This window comes from Carlito syrichta, unplaced genomic scaffold (genome assembly GCF_000164805.1).
Source record: "Carlito syrichta isolate Samal-C Ts95f unplaced genomic scaffold, Tarsius_syrichta-2.0.1 Scaffold309041, whole genome shotgun sequence".
NCBI classification, from domain to species: domain Eukaryota; kingdom Metazoa; phylum Chordata; class Mammalia; order Primates; family Tarsiidae; genus Carlito; species Carlito syrichta.
Window position 1 is genome coordinate 899,168 of NW_007253137.1, and position 26,296 is coordinate 925,463.

The 26,296-nt window shown below is 34.1% G+C and overlaps 1 protein-coding gene across 1 annotated transcript in view; it reads right to left on the bottom strand.

Moving 5' to 3' along the window:
* Window positions 1-26,296, bottom strand: part of RAB3IP (RAB3A interacting protein) — a 57,732-nt gene that overhangs the window by 22,921 nt on the left and 8,515 nt on the right. Inside the window, exons 2-4 of the mRNA XM_008066616.2 lie at window positions 16,368-16,643; window positions 15,445-15,703; window positions 157-252 (exon numbers count right to left, since the gene is read on the bottom strand). Of these exons, the coding sequence (XP_008064807.1) occupies window positions 157-252; window positions 15,445-15,703; window positions 16,368-16,618 (606 nt within the window). The 5' untranslated portion in view covers window positions 16,619-16,643. The remainder of the gene's footprint in view (window positions 1-156; window positions 253-15,444; window positions 15,704-16,367; window positions 16,644-26,296) is intronic.

The following is a 26,296-nucleotide window of genomic DNA, read 5'->3' on the forward strand; positions in this document are numbered from 1 at the left end:
ATATTGCTTAAAGATTTTGTTTTATCTTTTGCTTAGAGGACTTATAAATATGCATGAAGCAAAGCATATCTTCTTCAAGATTCCCTCAAAAAAAACAACTTTATCAACATATAAAAATCAAGATGTTGCTGTTGGCCAAGATGTAAATAGACCAACCTCAAATAGACTAGCTGTGAGTTCTTCCAATTCCTGTCCAAGTTGATCTCGCACTTTTGAAAGCCTCTCACATTCTTCATCTTTTAACTTCAGTTCCTATGAGAAATTGATAATTTTATTTTGGACCTCCATAGTTTGAAGTTAGATTCAGTCGATTATAATCTTTACTAATAAAATTGTAAAAGATTAATATTGTCTCTTCCTACAATGTTCACACTGAAAACATTTATGCAGTACTTGCTATGTGGAAGACAATCAAGCGAGTCTAAAATTACAAATAATCCCATCTAACATATTAAATGTCCACAAGTCTTTCATAAAATATCTGAAGATTAAATATGAATATATTACATATGAAAATAAACAATGAAATGACTTCTTTTTTCCTTTAACTTTTCTCTGAACATACTTATTTCCATTAAGCAAATAATTTCCTCAATTATGTATATTAATTTCAATAAAAGCTCAGTAGTTTGTAGCATGTATACTTTCAAAGCTGTTTACATACAGATAACTTCATGTACCATTCTGTAATTAACCTAAAATTTCCATTAGGAGATTATACCCATTTAACAATGTAATTAGAGGTAAATGATGCATATTTGCTTTAAAATCAAGAATATGTAAAATCACATCCTACATTTACATACAAATCCTCAAAAGGTCACAAATAGATGTCTAAAATTTTATTTATTATGATGTTAAAAATATACAATTTTATATGTTGAAGTAGATTAAATATATTTATATATTAGTCACAATTATGCTAATAAAATAATGAGTTAATAGTGTTTTAACTGTGGTGGCAGCATAGCATTTTAATCCTCCAAAAACAATGCCTGAACACCAAATATACCAAAGAGGACATCTGAAGAACCCAACGACTACATTTTCAACTAAACTAAGTGAAAGGGAATCCCCACAAATCTCAGACTGTAAGAGAATGTGGTTAAACTGTCCATAGTTCATGCTCAGCAACTGAGGAAAAGCAGCAGGATGTGAAAATGGACAATGGGGGCACCCTACAAAGGATCAAACCCAAAAATCACTAACAAGCAGAGGACTCTATCCTTAGAGAAAACTTAGAGAACAAATCTGAGAATAAATGGAGAAAAAGAAAGAAGTTTTCATAGGCCTCAAGCTGCATGTGAGTACAAAAGTCTACATAATCAGTTCTGTAGACAGCAAACAGAGCGATGAAGCTCTAAACTGATAAGCAGCTCAAAAGTATTTAGCAAAGAGCCCTCTCCAAAAGGACAAGGTCTCTTTTAAGGGAGAAAACAAGAAACTGCAAGGCAGAAACAATGGAGGTATGGAGAGAAAAGGAGTCAATATAAAAGGGGGAAAGGAATAGTAAGGTTACAAAAGAAACAGCTCACAGAAATTACTATAAAGAGAAAAACAGATCACTTATGATTGAATGCTAAGCCTGTAAAGATCTTAGAAATACTGTGCTAAAAGTGAAACCCTTTTCTTGACCACGCTTACCTCTAAGAGACAGGAGTGGCTACACAGATATTCCAATAGCAAGAAAGGAGAAAGTCCTTCAAATTAAACAGAGAAATCTACCCTGGCTTATCCTATTCCTTCACAGGAACTTCTTCCTAATAGTTCAAGGAAATCTTTCATTTAAACATGGGAAACAAAAACACATATGCAAAGTTATGACAAAAGAAAGTCAAACACAAGGCCAAGTTACTTAAGAGAGAGAAAATCAGATTAATATTAAACTTCAACAGCTACATTTTATGCTAGAAAAAAATGAAGTATTATTTTTTGGTTTTTGGTTTTTTTTGAGTTGGAGTCTCACTCTGTCACCCAGACTGGAGTGCAGTGGCCGTTCCTGGCCACTGCAGCCTCGACCTGCTGGGCTCCGGCGATCCTTCCGCCTCAGCCTTCCTAGTAGCCGGAATTACAGGCATGCGCTACCACGCCCGGCTGATTTTTGATTTATTGTAGAGATGAGGTCTCACTGCCCAGGCGGGTCTCGAACCCGCGGGCTCAGGCAATCCACTCACTTCAGCCTCCCCAAGGCGCGGGATTACAGGCTGAGCCACCGAGCCCAGTTTGAAGTAATATTTTTTAAGATACTCAAGGAAAAAAACTGTGAACTGAATATTTTATATCCAAAGTGTCCTTCAAGTGGATAGCCACAAAAAGTTAAAAATCTGTAAGAGCTTAGATGGTATCTCTTCCATGCACCTGCCTGAGTGGAGCAGAGGATAAGTTTCAGATAACCAAGAAAAACTGGAGAAGCTTTAAGATTAAGAATTGCATTAAGATTAAGAAGAAAATGCATCTATCTTAGAACTACAGCCTAAAAGATGGGGATATCAGGATAACAAGAAGAAAAGCCACAGACAAGGACAAAATATTTGCAAACAACATATCTGATAACCTACAAAATATACAAAGAACTCTTACAACTCACTTACTAAAACAGTAAGAAAAGAATAACCCAATATAAAAATGGGCAAGTGGCCAGAAGAGACATTTCACCAGAGAAGATACACAGATGACAAACAAGTATATGAAAAGATAATCCATATCACATCTCATTAGGGAACTGTAAATTAAAACAACGAGATATCACTATATATCCAGTAGAATGGCCAAAATCCATAACAATGATAACACCAAATGCTAGCAAGAATGTGGAGCAATAGGAACTCTAATTCACTGACGATGGGAACACAAAATGGTGCAGCCACTTTGGAAGACAGTTTGGTCATTTCTTACAAAGCTAAATCATCTCTTACCATATGGTCCAGCAATCACACTCCTTGGTATTTACCTAAATAAGCTGAAAACTTATGTCCACATAAACACCTGCACATAGATGTTTACAGCAGATTTATCCATAATTTCCAAAACTTGAAGCAACCAAGATATCCTTCAGAAGGTGAATGGATAAACTGTGGTAAATCCAGACAATGGAATATCATTCAGTGCCAAAAGAAAATGAGCTACCAAGGTATGAAAAGACATGGAAGAACCTTAAATACATATTACTAAGTGAAAGAAGCCAATCTGAAATGGCTACATGGATGAGTCTAACCGAATAATATTCTGAAAAAGGCAAGACTGAAACCGTTCTCTAAATAATTAAAGAAACTAATGATTAACAGAAATTATTGCATTTTCAGGATGGCAGATAAAAAAAACAACTTGCTAAAACACTGAAACTCTCTCTTTTTAGGCCAGAAAAAATACTGGCTGAAATTGGGTGGAACCAAGATGGTCAACTAATTTGTACAAAATGAGCTTGCTGACGCCACAGTCTCAATTTCCACAACATGGCTCATACTAGCACTCACCAAATTTGCACATGTGACCCATGAAGTAGCATGAAGATACTACCTGCAAATGCCTAAGGACTTTTCATTCCTCCCCTTTCCTTACACCAATCACTTGCTAATCCCAGTATCTATCCCTCTAAACCTTTTCTTATAAAATACTGCCTTAAAGCCAGCAGAGAGAGACAGATTTGAGCTTGACTTCTGTCTCCTTGTGAATCGACTTTTAATATACACCTTTTCTTTTCTCAAAAGCCTGGTTGTCACAATATAGGCTTCTAGAGCACCAGGTAGGAGCCCCTTTTGCTCCATAACAAAACTATAGAAATGATTTAAAAAAAAAAAAAAAAAAAGTCAGTGGTTGCCAGGGTTAGATGGGAGAAAGGGATGAACAGGCAGAGCACAGAGGAGTTTTAGAACAGTGAAACAATTCCATATGACATTATAATGATAGATATATGTCATTATACCATTTGTCAAAACCCAAAGAATGTACATCACCAAAAGTGAACTCTAATGTAAACTAAGAACTTTTGGAGATAATGATGTATCAATGGAAGCTTGTCAATTTTAAGAAATGTATGATTCTGATGGGGGATGTTAATGGGAGACATTGTTTATGTGTGGGGACAGGAGATATATGAGAATTGTGCATTCTCAATTTTGCTGTGAACCTAAAACTATAATACAGTGTTTAACAGAGATAAAACTGACAAAATGGCATATATTGACATAAGCTCATGGAATATAAAAATAACACATGCAAAAAACCAAAAAATTAGGAGAAAGATGAAACTGAGTCTACTACCTTCTTAAATATTAGCTGGGTAAAAAGTGTTACAATTGAGGCCCAATTATCAATTACATAAACCCAGGTACATTTAAATTCCCAGGTAGCATTAAGAACATATGTAACTAAAATTAAATGATAAAGAAAAAGGAAAGAAGCAGTTACCAGATAATTTCAGTATTGTTTGTAGTAGAGAACAAAGGCAGTATCTAAAGAAGTGCAAAGATATATATCTTTGATTTAAAAGAACTAAAATGAAAATAAGACCTTCTAAAATGGAAAAAAAAAAGTACAGGAAGAATCAAGCACACTACTGCATAGGCAGAAAGGCTCATCTGCCCAGTAATACTGGTCTTAGCAGCAGACATGAATTACTCTATAACTTAGTTCCAGTTCCTTCTCCTACTATGAAGTCAGCTTATTACTGCTGGTACAAGGACCCAGAGGAGGCTTATCCATATCTTGCCACCTGGGAATGACTCCTCTGTCTAAGCCTCCATGACAGACCCATCAGCCTCCATCCCAAAGTAAATCCTGAGAAGGCCCGGTTTCAGTTCAGGCCCCTCTCACTACAGTCAAGGATCACCTATGCAGAGAGCTGCTGGAGGGAGCTACCCCACTAGGTTTCCAGAGTAGACTACCAGCCTCCATCACACAACAAATCCTGAAAGGCCCAGCCTCTGTTCCAGGCTCTCTCATTGCAATCGTGGAGCTGTCTTGCCCATACAGGAAAATGCAGGGAAGTGTGCATGTCTTGGCCACTGGGGTGGGCTCACTAGCCTCCTTCTTTCAGCAGAGTGTAAAGGGACCCAGTCTCAGCTCCCGCCCTTCTTGTACAGTTAGAAAATTGTCCCCTCTGTGCAAGAAAGTGCTGAAAAACACGTCTGTCTAGACCAATGGAACAGGTTTCCAGACTCAGATCTTTAGCCAGCTTTCCCACACAGCCAGGATATCACCTCCTTGGGTTTCCCCCTGTTATATCCTGGCTGGGCACTGCACCAACCTTAATGATTTTGTGAGAATCATGGCAAACCTGAGCTAAAGGCATCCTCTAGTGCTGAAATGGCTGCAAGAGTTGCAAGACTCTGACAACAGTCTACTTAGATTCCTGGAGAGGCCCACTGAAAGACAAACACAAAAAAAAATACTACAAAAATGTGAATAAATAATTCTTTACTACACAGACATCAATGAACATCCACAAGTATTAAGAACAATAAAACTTATGACCTCACCAAATGGACAACATAAGGTGCCAGTGACAGACCCTAAAGAAATGGAGATGCATAATCTGTTAGACAAGGAAATCAAGCTAGCTGTGTTAAAGAAAACTGGAGTGCATCAAGAAAACACAGATAAACAATTCAAAAATTTATCAAACTTAACAGAAACACTGAAATTATTTTTTAAAATTTTGGAGCTGAAAAATGCAATGAATAAAGTGAAAAATGCAATAGAGAGTCTCAACAAAAGAACTGAAGTAAAAGAATTAGTGAGCTCAAAGACAGGCTACCTGAAAATCTGAAAATAGAGAAGAAAAAAGACTAAAAAAAGGAATGAAGAAAGTTTACAAAATCTATGAGATAACATCAAAACAGCAAATATTTGGGTCATTGGAGCTCAAGGGGAATAAAGAAAGATAAAGGGATAGAAGGCTTACCAAATAAATAAAATTTTTTAAAAACAACAAAAAAATTTTCCAAACCTTGAGAAAGATATAAATATCAAGACAGGAAAGTCAAAGGTCACCAATCATATTCAACCCATATAAGACTCAAGATATAACTCTCAAAGATCAAACACAAAGAGAGGATTCTAAAAGGAGCACGAGAAAATAAACAACTAGAGGAAATCCAATACACCTAAGAGCATACTTCTCAGTAGAAATCTTGCAGGCCAGGAGGGAGTAGAAGAATGTATTCAGAGTACTGAAGACAAAAAAACTGTAAACCAAAAACAGTGTACTAGCAAAGTCATCCTTCAGAAATGAAGGAAAGACAAAGACTTTCCCACACAAACAAAAGTTGAAGAAATTCATCACTATCAGAACTGTCTTACATGAAATAATGAGAGTTCTTCAATCTGAAAGGATGCTAACATGTAACAAGAATATATATGGAGTATAAAACTCACAAAAAGTAAGTGCACAGACAAATCCAGAATACTTTAATACTATAAATCATGGTACACAGACTATTTCTATCTTTAGTATTAAGACTAAAAGACAAAAATATTAAAAATATTGTTAACAAATTGGAAAACCTAAAAGAAATGGGTGTCTTTCTGGACAGATACAACCTATCAAGACCGAATAATGAAGAAATATAAAATCTCAACAGACCAATAACAAGTAATGGCATTGAATCAGTAATAAAGAAGTCTCCCATCAAATAAAAGACCAGTACTTAATGGTTTTAATGCTGAATTCTACCAAACATTTAAGAAGAATGAATACTAATTCTTACCATGTGATTCCAATTAACTGAAGGAAAAAGAATTCTTTCAAATTCACTCTTTGAAGCCAGCATTAAAATTCAGCAGCACATCAAAAAGATCATTCACATAATCAAGTGAAATTTATCTCAGAGATCCAAGGATGGCTCAACATGTGCAAATGCGACACATACCATTAACAGACTCAAAGACAAAAACAATGTGATCATTTAAGTAGACACAGAAAAAACATTTGATAAAATTCAACACCCCTTCATGACAAAATCTCTCAGCACATTAGGTACAGAAGGATGTACCTCAACACAGTAAAAGCCAGATATGACAAATATATAGCTAACATTAAACTAAACAGGGAAAACTTGAAAGCTTTTTCCTCTGGGGGTGGGGTGGACGAGAATGTCCACTTTCACCATTTCTATCCAACATAGTTTTGGAAGTCCTAGTCAGCGCAATTAGGAAAGCAGAAGAAATAAAAGTGCACCCAAACTGAAAAAAGGCAAGTCAAATTGTCCCTGATTGCAGCTGATGAGATCTTATGTACAGAAAACCCTAAAATACTCCACCAAAAAACTATTAGAATAAAATCTATAAAGTTGCAGAATATAAAATCACCAAAAATTAGTAGCATATCTCTATAGTAACAGTTAACTACCTGAAAAAAATCAAGAAAAAAAAACCCATTTACATTAGCTTCAAAAATATAGAATGTGTAGGAATAAATTTAACCAAGACATGAAAGATCTCTACAAATCATTAATGAAAGACATTGAAAGAAAATACAAATAAATAAAAAGGCATCCTGTGGTGATGACTTGGAAGAACATTGCTAACTTGTCCATAATACCCAAAACAATCTACAGATTCAATGTAATTCAAATCAAAATACCAATTATATCATTCACTGAAATCGAAAAAACAACCCTAAAATTTGTATGAAACCACAAAAGATCTGGAATCTTTTGTGCAAAGCAATCTTGAGCAAAAAGTACAAAGCTGGAGGCATCACACTACCTGACTTTAAAATATATTTCAAAGCTATACTAAAACAGCATAGTATTGGCATAAAAACAGATACATAGACAAATGGAACACAACAGAGAACCCATAAACAAATCTATGCACTTACAGCCAACTGAGCTTCAACAAAAAGTTTCAAGAAAACACACTGGGAAAGGACAGTCTCTTGAACAGATAGTGCTGGAAAATCTGAACACCCACATTTAGAAGAACGAAACTAGACCACCTATCTATCTCTCACTATATACAAAAATCAACTCAAAATGAATTAAAGATGTAAATGTAAGACCCAAAACTATGAAATAACTAGAAGAAAACAGGGAAATGCTTCATGACATTGGACTGGGCAAGGATTTTTTGGATAAGAGTGCTAAAGCACTGGCAACAGGAGCAAAAATAAACAACTGTAATTAAATCAAACTAAAAAGATTCTGCACAGTACGGGAATCAATCAACAAAGAGCAAAGAAACAACCTACAGTTTGGGAGAAAATATTTGCAAATTATGCATCTGACAAAGGGTTAATACCCATAATACATAAGAAACTAAAACAACTTGACAACAAAAATAATAATGCAATTAAAAATGGGCAAAAAACCTGAATAAACACTTCTGAGGGGGGGAATAAGGCTACCTGATCTCAAACCAGGTGAAGTAGGGACCAAAAGGAGGACCACACTTCACCTGTGCGATGACCACTTATCTACCTAATCCTGAATTGTACCCCACATCTTTAAAATAATTTTTTTTTAAAGATATACAAACACCTAACAGGTATATGAAAGAATGCTCAGCATCATGAATAATTAGGGACATGCAAATCAAAACCATACAAGATATCACCTCAACCCAGTTAGAATAGCTCTTATCAAAAAAAGACCAAAAAAAATAAATACTGACAAAGAAGGGGAAACTCTCATACACTGTTGGTGGGAATAAAAATGAGTGCATCCATTTTAGACAGCAGTATGGAGATTTCTCAAAAAAGTAAAACCAGAATTATTACATGATCCAACAACTCCACTGGGTACATATCCAAAGAAAATAAAATCAGTATGTCAAAGAGACATCTGAACACCTAAGTTTACTATAACACTATTCACAATAGCCAAGATATAAAATCAACCTAAGTCTCCAACACCAAATAAATGAATGTCTTTAATGTGACATATATAAACAATAGAATACCACTGTTCAACCACAAACAAGAATGACATCCTGCCATTGCAACAACACGGACCAGCCTAAAGGATACTGTTAAATGAAATAAGCCAAGTAAGGAGGAACAAATACTTCAAAATCTCACTCATATGAGGAATCCAAAAAAAAATTGGTCTTGCAGTAGAGAGTAAAATAATGATTATCAGAGGGTGGGGTGGAGGGGAAATAGGGAGAGGCTGGGCAATAGATACATTACAGTTTAGACAGGAGAAATAAATTCTGATTTCTACCACACAGTAGGGTGAACAGTTAACAATGTATTATATGTTGCAAACTAGCTAGAAGAAAAGATTTCTGAAGGTTCTTACCACAAAAAATGTCTATGTTTGAGGCGATAGACATGCTAATTACCCTGAATTCATCATTACACAATGTATACATGTATCAAAATACCACATAGTACCCCATGAAAGTACTATATGTCAATTAAAAATAAAATAAAATTTTTTTAAAACGGCAACTTGAACAATATGACTAGTTAAAAAAAGAATAAAGAGAAAAAACAGTAACCACTGCAGTATTTTAGGCAAGAGATATGGATTCAGAGTAACAGTACTGAAGAAAAGAAATTTGAGAGATACAGCTGTCCCTCTATATACACAGGTTTCACACCTGTGGGTTAAGCATCTGCATATTCAACCAACCACAGATCAAAATATTTGGGGGAAAAGACATAATAATATGTGTTTTAAAACCAATACAACATAACAACTATTGGCATAGTATTTACATTATATTAGGTATTAAAAGTAAACTAGTGATGACTTAAAGTACACAGGAGAATATGCATAAATTATTTGCAAATACTACACAATTTTATACAAAGAACTAAAGCATTTGCAGACTTTGGGACCACAGGGAGGCCTGGAACCAACGTCCCATGAATAGCAAAGGATAACTGAATCTAGAACAGAATATTAGGACTCTATGATCAAGTGTATTTCATCAAACTTAAGACTTCATCATTTTTAAGATAAACATTTCATACATTGAGTAAAAAAAATGCTGTTAATGAAACTATGATAGCTTTTCTCTCCCTACTTAGAATTTTCATTTTAAACCTACAGGGAGAATGCTTTTAAACTGATAAAGACATAGACTTTTACCAAATATTATTATGTTTTGTCCCTCTCTTTTTGTTTTGATGTCAGATCCACTTGAAGACATTTAAAGTCACTCATTAAGATCACAAATACAGCCAGGCTCAGTGGCTCAGCCTGTAATTCGGTGATTTGGGAGGGTGAGATGAGTAGATTGCCTGAGCCTGCAGGTTCGAGACCCGCCTGGGCATCTTGGCAAGACCTCATCTCTACAATAAATCAAAAAATTAGCCATGCATGGTAGCGCATGCCTGTAATTCCAGGTACTTGGAAGGCTGAGGTGGAAGGATCGCTGGAGCCCAGCAGGTCGAGGTTACGGTGGCCGGGAGCGTGCAACTGCACTCCAGTCTGGGTGACAGAGTGAGACTCCAACTCAAAAAAAAAAGATCACAAATACAGCACTAAGCTCACAAAATTCAATTAAATTAATAACATGGGCTGCTACAAACAAGTTCACACACAAGGGGGCAATGACAACTGTCATGATTATTGCCTACCTGATTGCAATTTTAAGACTCATACTGATTTCGGGGATGTTAATGGAAAAAATGGACAACTCGGAATCAATGAAACATTACTGTAAAACACATACATATCCTTTCTTCCCAACTAGTAAACGCCTTAAGGGCAGGTTTGTATCTAATTTATTTTTGCCCCTCTACATGGCCTAGTACTTTGCTGTGAGTACTGTTGTTATTTAAGAAATATTTGTTAATAAAAGAACATGGTAAATGTTTATAAACATCCTTGGCTACAGATAGTAGAACCAATGCTGAAAATGAAGCTGGTACAGGTATGGTTTTTAAGTGACTTTCTCTGGCTGCAAGCTCTCCTACTTTTTATTTTATTTTATTTTATTTTCCAAGTCATGTCATTCTTTTTAAAGGAAAAACAAAAGTGGAAAATACTCTTACCCCAGTAGATTTCACCCTTTAGTGAATGTAAGAATCAATAGGGAAGTCTGTTGAAAGTGCATATTCCCTAAGCTCAGCACAACTATTTGCTTCATTAGATCTGGGGTGGAGTGCAAGGATCTGCATTTTAGTAAGAATGTACTGAAGCCCAACTTCCACCTGATTATTCCACCAAAAGCTGCTTTTCAGCAATAACCTGTAGAAAATCAAACAGTTAAAGGACTACATCATAATCTCTGGTAGTCCTGCACCTAAAAATCAGTGGCCACATGGATGGTCCCCCAACACACACAGTATGTATTTGTCTGTCAAGCCAGGAAGAACATTTCTCAGCCTACCACACATCTAGGTATCAGCATGACATGGGTTCTCATCAACGGAATATGAGCAATATTCAATTGTGATGTGTATCAATTCTAAACCAAGGCTTTTTAGAAGCAGCTGTGCCTTCTCTAAGCTTTCTTTTTCTTTTGTCTCATTAGTTAGGGGCAGATAAGAATAAAACTCTAAGAAATTACAAAGGCCCAAAAAAGAAGAGAAACAGATCCTTTAGCTTTTTTTACAAAGAACTGCCTACCACCTATTAACATCTGCTTCAGTGTTAAATGAACTTCTATTAGGTTAAGCCACTAAAATTTTGGTGTCTCTTATAAACAGCTAGCAAAAGACAGTTGGGGGGTTGCCGTCTTTTACTGCCTAACGTCCAGTTTATTTGAATTGTTCTTCCATAATTTTGTTTGTCAACTTTTTTGTTGTGTCAGATGGGTGGGAAATCTGATGATACCTGTTAATCTATCTTGATTTGAAGTTAAAGTTTTTTTTTTAATTTGTGTTGTTTGTCTACCCTATCTCATTTAAGTGACCTGCACACAAAAACCTATATTTATACACACATGCTTCAATAATTTTGAGCTTCATAAGGATAAGGATTACATATGTTTTTGCTCATGATCATATCTTGAGCAAAACCCCAACATACTATGCATGTGTGTATATATTCATAAACCAGTATAACTGTATGTATGTGTGTGTATATATTTTCATAGACCACTATAATTGTATGTATATATATGTATACACACACATATATGAACAGCTAGCATCACCCCAACATAATATGCATGTGTGTATATTCATAGACCAGTATAACTGTATGTGTATACACACACACACATACACACACACAATCATTTAATCAACAAAATGTATTGTGAATCCATCATATGCTCAAGATACGATCATGGCAAAAACATATATAATCCTTATCCTCATGAAGTTCAAAATTATTGAAGCATGTGTGTATAAATATTGGTTTTTGTATGCAAGTCACTTAAATGAGGTAGGGTAGACAAACAACAAAAAATTTTTTTAAAAAACTTTCACTTGAAATCAAGATAGACTAACAGGTATCATCAGATTTCCCACCCATCTGACATAACAAAAAAGCTGAAAAACAAAATTATGAAAGAACGATTCAAATAAACTGGATGCTAGGCAGTAAAAGATAGCAACCCCCCAACTGTCTTTTGTTAAATGGAAAACAAATAAATTGAGGCCTGCATTTGCCTCAGCTTATTATCTGAAGAGATGAAAGCTTTATTAGAAGCAAAACAATTATTAAACTGTATTCCAACATGTTAAACACAGCAAGCAAAATACTTAAAAAGTTTCAAATCAAACTTTCAGAGATCAAAACTACAATGTCTAGACTAAAAAATACACTGTACAGGATTAACAGATTTGATATTGCAGAAGAAGAGAGTCACACTGAAGTCACAGCAACAGAAGTCACTATCCACAATGAAACACAGAGAGGAAAAAGATTTTAAAATAAATGAATTCAACACCAGTGAACTGTGGGACAATTTTAAGTAGTCTAATTTACATGTATTATGATCCAGAAGAAGAAATCGAGGAATGTAAAACTTTTTGAAGAAATAATGGCAAAAATTTCTCAAATTTTATGAAAACAAACCACATATAGATTATAGAAATACAACAAATCACAAGCATAAAAAACTACACCAAAGCAAATTATAATCAAACTGCCTACAGTCAGTTACAAAGGACTCTGACAAACAGCCAAAGAGAAAAGACCTCACATACAGAGGAACAAAGACAAGGATAACAGCAGATTTCTTGTAAGAAACAATGCATACTGAGGACACTGGAGCAACATCTGTATAGTACACTAATGGAAAAAAACCTATCAACTTAAAATTCTTTACCCAGTGGAAGTATCTTTCAAAAAGCAAAAGTGAAAATAGACATACAAAGCTAAAAGAATTTATCACCAGCAAACTTGCACAACCCAATATTAAAGAATGTACTTCAAACAGAAGGAAAATGATAATGGTTGTAAATCTGGATCCAATGAAGGAATGAATAGCTTCAGAAATGTTAGCTACCTGAGTATCTGTGTAAAAACATATAGATTTTTTTCTTATTATTTAAATCCTTTTAAAAGGTAATCAACTGTTTAATGCAAAAATAATAACAATGGTTTGTGGACTTTAAAACATATGAAGAAGTAAAACATAAGACAACCACTATACAAAAGCTGGGAGGGGAAAAAATAGAAGTATACTAGGTTCTTTTATCACATGTAAAGTAGCATAATATTACTGGAAGGTAGACAGTGATGAGTTAAAGAAGTATATTACAAAACTTAAAGCAATCACTAGATTAACACAACAAAGATATATAGCTAATAAATCAAAGGAATTAAGATAAAACCATTAAGAACTATAGTAAGATCACAGACTTAAACCAAACTATACCAATATAACAATAACTATTAAGTGGTCTAACATACCAATTAAAAGGCAGAGATTATCACAAACGATTAAAAAAAAAAAAAGACCTAACTATACACTGCCTACAAGAAACTCACTTGAAATAGACACAAATAGGTTAATGGAAAAGGATGGAAAAGGATGGAAAATTTGGACTCTCTTAAGACAATCATCAGACTAAATGTTGACATAGTTTTGATTCACAAGCTGTCATAATTCAGGATATATTTTCATATTCAAGAGTCCTTCTCAAACTTTGAGATCTAAGTCAATATTAATACTATTTTATGCTCTTATAATAAAACTCACCATATGTGTGTATTCATATATCATTATCATTCCAATTATCTCAACAGTACCTCTAAATACTGCAAATTAAAGATTTTAAAAGAAACTTACAACTGAGCTAAGAGATTAGCAATCTGTTCTGACCAATAAGGAACCACAATGTGTTCTCAAAGATAGATATATATGCCCAGCAGCTTACATCTGTATAATCTGTGATTTCACTAAAATACTGTATATTAGGACAACAGAGTACAAGCCAGATGAAAGTGTCAAATCTCACCACATCCTTTCCCTTTGGAAAGGCACTGGGGATTTTTTTTTTAATGAATATATTATGTTCCTGAGAGACAAGTATGGCAGGGAAAGAGTGGGAATATGTATTTATGGAGTGTCATAGTATGCTGGAAATTACACCTCCAGAATGTTTATCCTGTCTTCTCAAATGTCTAATGTGAATTGGTATTTCACCTAGGCTTGACAACTAGGTGGTCAAGTTTTATATATGCAGAATTGTCCATATTATTCCCTTATTGTGCTTTTAATATCTGTAGGTCTATAGTGCTATCCTGTTTCACTCCTGCTACTGCCTTTTTTCTATTAGTCTTGCCAGAGGTTTGTAAATCTTATTAACATTTTTAAAGAACCAGCATTTCATTTCATTCATTTCCTCTGTTATCAATTTCACTGATTTCTGCTCTTTACTATTTCCTTCCTTCTACTTGCTCTGGTTTTATTTTGTTCTTTTGTTCATTTTTTAAAGTGGGAGCTTAGATTGTTCATTTGAAACTTTTCCTGTTTTCTAATATATGCATTTTATCCTACAGATTTCCCTCTGATATTTAATTACAATCTCAGAAAAAGAATAAGACATGGCCATAAGTGTGAACATAAATAGCAGAAATTTTAAAGATGACCAAATGGGAAGCAGAACAATTTACCAAGAAAAGAAAATTCTCCAAGGTAAAATACAGAAAACATTCAAACTCAGCTGAATAACAAAGGCAGTGTTACTAAAACAATCCTTCAAAACAAAATGACCTGGATTGAATTACTTCAAATAAAGGATCATAAAGTCAATCACACATAAGAAGGGAAAAACCCACAAGTGGAAGAGAGCTCACTAAATTTGAATTACAGATAATGCAAGATGGGAAGTAGGTCATGTAAGGGGCACAGAAGAGTTACAAGAGAGTTTCAGAATCTCATTTTTCTAGTTAGCACTCTTAGATAAATTTCTTTACTACCCAGCCAATTTCACAGATTCCTAAATGCTGCCTTACTGAAGCTGAGGCCGGGCACATGTGAAGGATAAATGTAGAAATGTAATGATTTCATTTTTGAGTTGTCCCACCCAGCAAAAATACTCCTCTCTAACAAAATATACAAAAGAATAAAATATCTTATTCTTCTTACCCTCTGAGCTTTTGCGAGTTCTTCTTTTAATCGTTCATAGCCCTTTTCTCTGACTTCCAAAACAGATGGGCTTCGTAAACGAGACAGACTATCGGTACTCAACCCAAAAATATCATCACCGCTATCACAAGCCTCTGTTATAGTAGCACCCTGTAAAAACTCCCGCTCTGTATTACAGCTGTCCTTTCGTGTAGTTAATTTAGTTAACCCAGAGGTGATTCCAGAGGTAGAACAAGGTGCTGAGTCTGTAACATGAAAGCTGTGAAGGAGAGAAAATATTTTTCAGAAAATATCAGCATATGCTCAAATAAACACACAGCTCTAGAACTGCACTAGGTAATTTGGTAGCCTTTATGTTTAATTAATAGCATGCTCTCAGTCATATCAGCCACATTTCAAGTGCTCGATAGCCATATGTGGTTAATGGCTGTCATTCATATTAGCACAGAAATTGAACATTTTCATCATCACAGAAAGTTCTATTGCACAGTGCAGGGTCAACAAACTATAGCCTGCAGGCTAAACCAAGGCTGCCACCTGTTTTTATAAGGCCTATGAGCCAATAATAGATTTTACATTTTCAAATGGCTGAAAAGAACTCAAAAGAATACTTTGTAGCACATGAAAATTGTATGAAATTCAAAATTCTGTGCTCATATATAAAGTTTCACTGGAACACAGCCAAACTCCTTCATTTACATACTGCCTAAGGCTGCTTCCACACTCTAAAAGTTGTAACAAAGAATGTATACTTTGCAAAGCCTGAAATATTTACTATCTGGTCCTTCACATCAAGTTTGCCAACCCCTGCTTTAAAACATTAACACATATTGCTCAACACAGGCACACTTATATTATTCAAATTTTCTAAAATAGTAAAACTTAAAACAAGGTAACCAAGCAAACTGCCCATGATCTCCTACCTGATGCTAGATATTTCCACACAATTTAAACGTCTGGGGGATGAATAAACAGGCTGTGTAGGAAGTTCAGAAACATCTAATGCATTAGCCTGGATAGGTGCAGAGCATAAAGCTGAAGGATGTGGCCGGTAGATGACACTGGGTGAGGTACTCTGCTCTTGAGTCCCTGGCTCATACACACGAAGAAGGTCCGGAGAAGTAGGTGAAGCAAGGTTTACTTCATGGAAGCCTTCCAAGGGGTCATTAGCCATAGCAAAAGCCTCATCATAAGATAACCTATGTTAAAATAAAAAGCAGATAATTATTCTTCAATAGTGACATTTAAAACTAAATTAAGATATATAAATTATTAAGTGTGTTTAACAGTCTATTATAATGTATAAGCTTATAGTAAGATTTTTTTAGACGACAATCACTTAATATTAAATGACCTCAGATTTTAACTACTACCAAAGGCATACAATCTGATGTAGAAGAAATTTGAAAATGATAGCTAATACTCTTAAAGTTAGTACAATAGTATGAGAAATGAAAAATTGCTTAATTTTTATTTTAAAATTATTAATGTTCATATTAAAATCATTTCATTGAGTACATTATTTAAATGTGAAAATAATGTTACAAATATAATCTAACAGTAGTACAATCTTAGATTCAATAACAAATATTATTATTCTGTGAACTCTTAAAATAATTTTTTTAATTTGACAGATAACATTGTATGTATTTATCAATGTTGTTTCAAGGCACATACACATTGTAAAATGGCTAACTCTAGCAAATTAACAAATGCCATTACCTCAAACAGTTATTTTTGTGTTGAGAGCACTAAACATCCACTCTTTGCTTTTTTCAAGAACACAATATACTGTCATTAACTATAGTCACCATACTATACCTCAGATCTCTTGAATTTATATTTAATTTCACTAGTATATGTGACCTTGGTTAGAATATGTGGAAAGGCAGTAAAGACAGACAGACAGAAACAAACACACACACACACACACACACACACACACACACACACACACACACACAGTCAGTCTCTCTCTCTCTCTCTCTCTCTCTCTCTCTCTCTCTCTCTCTCTCATACACAGTCAGAATGAAATAGATCTAAGTTCAACTAACTGATTCTGCCACATACTGGCTATGTGACTTTGGATGAGTTAGTTTTTTGTTTTGAAACAGTTTTAAAAGTATTATTTTTATTTTTTGAGTTGGTGTCTCACTCTGTTGTCCAGGCTGGAGTGTAGTGGCAGGACCACGGTTCATGGCAGACTCAACCTCCTGGATTCAGGTGATCCTTCTGCCTTAGCCTCCCAAGCAGCTGAGACACCAGACATACCTGGATAATTTTTTATTTTTTGTGAGATGAGGTCTCACTATGTTGCTCAGACTGGTAATTTTGAACTTACATTAGAATTACAAAGCTCCTGTATAACTTTCACTCAGATTATGAAATTGTTAACATTTTTCAGCCATTCAAGAATAAGTTACAGACATGATACCCACTAACACTTAATATCTCAGTGTACGTAATACATAGTGTGTGTGTGTGTGTGTGTGTGTGTGTGTGTGTGTGTGTGTGTGTGTGTGTTCTATAATAAGTACAAGAACATTTTCCTATCTGATCACAAAATCATCATCAAAATTTGGAAACTAACATTGTTCAAAATTACTATCTAATTAATAGACCCCATTCAAATTTCACTGATTGTCCCAATAATGTTCTTTTACAGGTTCAGGACCCAATCCTGAATAATGTGTTACATCTCTGCAAGCTTAAATTTCTCCTCTGATAGGATAAGAATGTCTTGGCTGCTGTCACAAGAAGACAATCCACGAAAAGTACTTTGTAGAGTAGTATGTATCTGGCACAGGGTATAACCTCAATAATATATATGCTATAGTTTCTGTGTAAGCAAAAAATATTTCACATAACTACCCAATCATCTCACAAAGTTTACATGAAAACTAAAAAGTGTACCACTCCAGTTTTTCACTTGAGGAACCCAAAGCAAAAAAAAAAATTCTTACAAATCCTTTATCAATTTCCCATTGTCTACAAAATGAAGTTCAAACTTATTAGCCTGAAGAGTAAGGTCTTCTAGGATGTGAACCCAATCTCTCATCCCAATTTTTTCCTTCCTACAATAGTACTTTGATAACTATGAATATCTCCTCAGAACATCAAAATTCCCAAACACAAACACCAATATGACATAAAATTTCTCCCATAAAATACAAAAATATGAATTCCTTTGTTAAACTAACTGAAAAGTTAACCCTCTCATATCCTTAATAGAAAGTGCTAAAAAAAAGACAAGTAGAGAACAAAAAGGTTGCAGTAAAGTTGGAACAGAGGGACACTGACTCAATATTACATATTATCTTAATAAAATATACGTTAACTATAAATTCAAACTAGTACATGTTATAGATCTTTCAAGGATATATACACAACCAAAACTCTAACAATTAAATCTACAAATGACAAATTTTAAATCCATTAAACTGTTTATTAACAGTAAACGTAATCTTAAGTCTATAAGTTGAAACTAATCACTGTTTTTTCACACAAATTATTCACTATGCCAAATGAAAGATCAGATTAATAAGGATTTTTAAATGTATCAAACTCCATTATAGTTCATCATTTTTTATCCAAAAGAAAAATTGTCATTCTTTATTCATAATCCACAAACACACATCAAGAAAACAGTTATATCCAAAGTACAAAATTCATTTTCACTTGAATATAGTTCACTAATCAATTCACTTTAACTTAGAAAATCTTTTAATTAGGTTTTCATGAAACTTTAACATTTTATTAGTAAATGCTTATGATGCTTCCTTTCTTCTATCCATATACTTCTAATTTTCCTCTCTATACCATAAAGGTTCACAAGCATAAACTGTTAAAGTATTTGCATTGTCTGGAAATACAAAACGGTACAAATCCAATGGAAGAAATATTCACAATAACTAGCAAAATTATATATTTGTTAAATCATTCATTCATAACCCAGCATGACATTCTCAGGGCTTTATCCCAAAGATAAACTAGCAAAATAAATAAGAAAGCACACATGCATAGAACAAGCAGCATCATTTGCAAAAAAGACTGATTTAATGAACTAGGGTACATCCTCATAATGAAGCACTACACAGTCATAAAAAGAAATAAGTATCTACACACTGCTATGAAGTAATCTTGAGAATATACTGTAAGTCCAAAAACAAGATAAGTAACTATACACTGTAAGTTTCCTTTTAAGAAAAGAGAAAAAATACAAATTTATATGTATGTAACATGTATGTATTTATGTGTATATATACTTATTTTTTAAAAACTATGATATATAACAAGATGAAGCAGTAAGTTATGTTAATGCTATTTGGAACCAAGATTTTCAGCATATGCAAAAAGAAATACAAATACAAAATCAAAGAAGTTAAATCCTGTAGTCCTAAATTTAAATCCAAAATACCATTATAGGTTCATGCCTATAATCCCAGCACATCAGGAGGTAGAGGCGGAAGGATCACTTGCGCCCATAAGGGAGCTATGATCACACCACTGCACTCTAGCCTGGGCAACAGAGTGAGACCCTGTCTCAAAAAAAAAAAAAAAAAAAAAAAAGGATATATCAAAAACTAATAACATGGATAGGAGAGCGATAACAAATAAATTGAACAGGTATAAAAGGTGGACTTTTCTGAAGTAACTTGTTTTATAGACTTTAACTTGAGCTTAGAACAATGCAAATAACAAAATTAAAGCTTAAAAAAATTCCTAAAAATAAAGCAAATAAACCTAACTGTATTGAGATGGTAGCTTAGCCATACAGAAATGAATTATTTAAAATTATTTTAAAACATAATAATATAAATATATTTCCCTCATAGAATGTAATCTAAAAACAAAAGGAAGTGAAAATATTATAAACAATTTTCAGTGATAATAACTGTAGCAATATTGGTATTGTTATTCTGAAATTATACTATATAATAAAATGAAGCAAATAAGTTATGTTAATATTATTTGGAACCAAGATTTTCAGCATATGCAAAAAAAAAAAAAAAACACAAATACAAAATCAAGGAAGTTAAATCCTGTAGTCCTAAACTTAAATCCAAAATACCATTAAAATGTTTCAATTAAAAAAAAATCCTAACTGTATTCAATAAAAAGGTATAATAACACCAACCAATTCAGGAGCAATGAGTGTCCATGTGCCCATAGTAATATCATTTCCTACAAAAAAGAACACAGGCTCCTTGGAAAAATGGATGATCCCAGGCCCAGGACAGAAGCATACTAAAAGACCCTGGAAAACCTTGTTACACCAGGAAGCAAGTAAGCTATTAAAACTATTACAGTGATATCAAAAGGATTCCCACTAACCAAAGATGGGACAACCTGATCATCAAAAAGGATAGTATCTGCAAAGAACTGAAACAAATATTTTCAAATCCATGAGTTCATAATTGTACTAAAAATAAAACAAACAAAAACCCTAAATGGTCCCTATAAATTACTATAAAACCAATTCAAAAAAAGTTCTTGTAAAAAGAATTCCACTTCCAGCCTAGGTAACATAAGCAAGACCTCATCTCTACAAAAAAATTTTGAAATGAAATGGTGGTGTGTGCCTGTAGTCCCAGCTACTCCAGAGACTGAAACAGAAGGATCACCTGAGCCCAGGAAGTTGAGGCTGTGGTGAACTGTGACTATGCCACTGCACTCCAGCCTGAGTGAAAGAGTGAGACCCAAACTAAAAAAAAAAAAAAAAAAAAAAAAAAAAAATATATATATATATATATATATATATACACATATAAAATAATTTTTTAAAAAAGAATTTCACTTAATATCACTTGGCAGTCCTAATGAAATAATAGTCTAAGGCAAAAATAACCAATAGTTATCAAAATCAGAAGATAAAAAGCTGTTTGAGGAACTTTATAGTTAATGAATCAGAATGACAGCAATTGAACTCACTGATCACATTTATCACAAAAAAAGAGAGACAATCAGACATTATGTGTATTACATGCTAAATAAGAAATGAACACCACCACCATTCATGAAGCATTCTTGCCCACCTAAGAAAAAAAAAAAAGGACCCCAAAGTAAACAATCCTCTTGCTTTATCAGTTTATAGTAAATACAGAGGAGGCAGGGGATATGTGAAATAACACAGAAAGGACAGAAACAGTCAAATCTAGAATTTGGGAAACTCTTGTAAACATACCACCTGTTTGGTTTTTTGTTTTGTTTTGTTTTTTAATTAATAAACTGTAAAAAAAAATGAGGAAGAAGGAATTTATAGATATAAAAAGAGACATAATTAAAAAAAGGATATTACAAAGTATGTGGGCTTTGTTTGGATTCTTATTTGAATAAACAAATGATGTTATTAAGAAATACACCTAAATTTAGAAATAATAATGGTATTGGTTAAGTTCTTATCTTTTTCAAGATACACACTGAAGTATTTATACATGAAGTAAGAAGATTACTTGGATTTGCTTCAAAATAATCCAAGAGGAAGAAATGGGATGATGAGTCAACCAACTACCAGCCCTAATTACACAGGAAGGTGGCTTCTCCCATAACAACAGTTAAGATTTATTGAACACTTCCTAATTATTTGGTATAGTTCCAGTACATTTATGGTTGAGGAAACTGTTGCTTAGAGAAGTCAGATTAAAACCTACGTCTGTCACTCTACAGTATATCATCCACCAGGACATACTACAACTAGAACTATTTTGCCATTCCATTGTTACACCATTCTCGTGAAAATGTTGCTCTTTGTTTTGAATTAAAATCCCTCATCCTTGCAACATCAATCCTACTTTTCATATATATAAACACAACATATTGGTCATTCGTTCTTTTTTTTTTTTTTTTTTTTGAGTTGAAGTCTCACTCTGTCGTCCAGGCTGGAGTGCAGTGGCATGCTCATGGCCACCACAGCCTTGACCTGCTGGGCTCAGGCAATTCTTCCATCTCAACCTTCCAAGTAGCTGGAACTAGCAATTCTTCCATCTCAGCCTTCCAAGTAGCTGGAACTATAGGTGCATCACACCCGGCTAATTTTTTTATTTATTATAGAGACGAGGTCTCACCAAGTTGCCCAGGCTGGTTTCAAACCCCTGGACTCAGGCAATCCTCTCATTTCAGCCTCCCAAAGTGCTGGGAGTACAGGCTTGAGTCACTGTACCCGGCCCAGTCATTCTTTCAACAAGTACTTTGTAAGGGCCTACTATGTGCCAGGCTCTGGGGACAGAAGATGAAAATCTACTCCAGCCTAAGCAGTCTCAATATTGGACACTGATGAGTAGAGGCAATGATACAGTGTGATAAATGCAATTGGTACTCAAAGACCACACAGGAAGGAAAAATATATCACAGATAAAGGACTCTCAGAACAAAATAAAGCCCTCCAAAAGACCCAAACAAGTAGGAAATAATAAGAAAGACAATGCCATTATATGGGTTTTCCAGACTTGTCTAAAGTGTGAAAGCAAAACATGGAAAATACAAGCATTCCATAAGCTATGAATATAAAAGCACAAGCTATGAATATAAAAGACATGCCCCAAAGAGAGGCAGGTTTGAATCCTGCTTCTGTCAAATGATTGGGAAAATCTGTGCCTAGGTTCTCTCATCTGGAAACTGGTGCCTTAGTTTTCTATCTTACAGGAAGAAAATTAAAGAGAACAGCAGTTAGGATAGGGCCTCTGAGCAGTGCCCCTAACCTACAATTTTCCATTGTGGGGGATACATTTAAACATTGTTTAAATTCAAGTCACTTTTGAAAAAAGAGATTATTTTGAAAGTAAATTTAGTCTCTTTTCAAGTGTTTGAAATTTCCATAAAAATGTAATTTAGCTGGTAATGAGCTGCCAATCTCACTGGTCTGAAACTCTTTTGCTCTTTAAAATATATGGAAAGCTTTAAGATTTATTTCACGTCCAAGGTCTTTACATGAGTAAAATAAGCTGCTATTTATAAGCAGTGGTACTCTTTGCATTAAGCAAGGAGTGACTCAAAAAGAACTAATTTCAATTGCTGATTATCCCAGTTTACAAGCTACTTGCCAAGGATCACCAGAAATATGTGAAAAAGATGACCACATTAAATTCTTATGTGTGAATTACCAACACAACTTGGCTAACCCTTATTACTCAGTTCCAAGTAATAAAGCTGATTTCTAATCACAAGAAAAAGTTGATCAAAACAATTTGCTGTTGACCCCTTATATGCATCTCACATCATTTTTTTTAATTTCTGGAAGTTAGTACGATCACAGCAAAAACAACCAACAACTTTTCCTGTGTCAGATAGTGATGCTGAGAATTTCAAATGTATTCATTTAATGAGTGCTTAGAAACATCCTAATAGCTTATAAAATCTATTTTTTTCTAATTAAAATGAGTTTTCTAATTGAAAACAAAAAGCATCCTTAGGGCAACTCAAGAGATTAGTATGAATTACTGGTAAAATATTTTCAATGAAACATCTAAACAATATGAATAAAATGGATATACATAATTTAAATAAAATTTAGGGACTCAATTTATATCAGTAATCTAAAGGAATAAAATCCCTTTTCTCACCAAAAAAAACCACATTTCCCTTATTTGATTTACCTTGGCAAACAGGAAACAGAGGATTTACTTCTAGCAAAAAGAAAAAGTTAAAGCTGTAATTTCTAACGTTTTTCATATCAATTTACCATACATGAAAATTAAATAATTTGAATTCTATATTTACTAAAATTCCTCAAAGTACTTACACTTTGGAAAGTAATCATTTGCAACACAGGAGGTAATACGGCATCACCACAGAGTAGAAACAACAGTACCTAAGAAAGCAAGCTGAGGTTCTTAACTGAGCTCTGTTATACTTATGGACTTGGGCAAGTAATTTAACTTCTCTGAGCCTAAATACCTTCATCTATTTCATGACAAAATTGCATCCAATAATCCTGATTGATAAAGGAGTGTACCTGTCTACTCAAAGGAAGGCCAACGGGACAATATTTGCTACCTCATCAAAAAGCTTATAGTCTGGAATCAGACCAGTTACTAACAATGTGACCCTAAAAATCTAAGTCTCAACTTCTCATCTAAAAAATGGAAATAATAACTGTACCTATTTCATAAGGTTGTCATGAGAATTAAAGGGCTTCGCGCCATACCTGGCACTTATCAATTATAATTCGTTATGATTATAATAATCACTATGGCATTTTCTAAAACTTGCCAGATTTTTTTTATCATACTGTATCAATACAAATACCAAAAAGAAGAAGAAAAAACAAGGGTTGTTTTGTTTGGTTTAAATACAGTATTAAAAATTAACATTGTTCTGAATGCTTTCCCCCTACAAAGCAAACATTCATATATTATACTATAATTTTTTTGCTTTCATTATCACTAATAGAAATTAAATATTACAAGGCAGGTCAAAAGAAAAAGGTTTAAAGATTAAGTATTTGCTTCTTTTAATCTTTTATTCACAGACTATTGGGAGATAGGAGGCAGGGAGGGAGGTCCAGATGTTTTTAATTCCCAAGTGGTTTCTTAACTTAGTATGATTTATGGAGGAAACAGTTCCTGAGATTAAAAATGAGACTGCTACTTCAATAGCATATACTGAACTGAAGTATTACAAATTGTCAATTAGTTCACTATTTAAAAACCTTCAACATTTACTATATATAATACATTTATTTTATACACATGCATTATAAATTATATTTATTCTTGTTGGAATGGAAGGATGATTGCCAGCTTCAGCTCCTCAGGGCAATCCTGGTACTAAGTTCTAAGGATACAAGTGGACTGAAGAGATAGTGTACAGCCTAAGACTGTACAATTACCCCGAGAGTTATGGGAAGGGAAAGAGGGAGAAGATAATGTGGCCAGGGGAAGTAAAATATGTCAGATTTTAAATGCTGAATACAACAAATCCAACAGATGGGTAAGGCAGGAAAATAGGATAAGACAATCCAGAAATAAGGGTCTGACACTAAAGAAACTAACAACAACAAAAAAATAGTGACAGAAAATCAGGTTGGAAAGACAGATATGTGACAGACCATCAACAGCATCCTTTAACATGGAAAATGTTGCTTGGAGTTTACCCTTAAGAGACAGTGAAATCTACATTTTAGAAAGTGTAGATATACTGTAATATACTCATTAAATAAGTGGCTCCCAAAGCAATGAGAACTTTACTGAAGAGAATAGAGGCAATTAGATTAGCAGGTTACTGCAAAAGGCTAAACAAGAAATTATGAAGGTCTGATCTAATGTCGAGGTCATGCTCGGGGAATGGAGGGGACAGAGGCATATATGCACAAAAAACATTCAGAACAACAATTTCATTTATATTTATACACACAAAAACGTATTCTAGTTAATCCTCACAGCTTCATTTAAAATGGTTCTTAATCCTATTTTACAGATATAGAAAATGAGGCTCAGAGCAATTAAGTTTGTCAAGGTCAAACCACCAAAAAATAAGAGAGCTAGGATTTAAACCTGACTGTAACACATCTGAGACATAGGAGGTAAAACTGATGAAGGGCTGGGAAGGATAAAGGTCAGATCAAGACAAAGGATCTCTAAGAAGTATACAATCCAAACAGAATATTACTGTTTATAGTCTCTGAAACTTTGTCTTACTTCCAGAAAAAGAAAACTGAAATGTCTCTAAAGAACTGCTACTGAAATGAGTATTTGCAATTGCTTTGTGTCCTTTCTATTCTTTCTCTGAAGTCTTTTGGCTATCATCATTTCCTCCTCCATTTTGCTGCTATGCTGGGACATAAAATACTTGTTCAGCTCTTTATAGGACTCAGAAGGAAAAAAAATGAATCAAAACAGAAGCTTAATTTCACTAA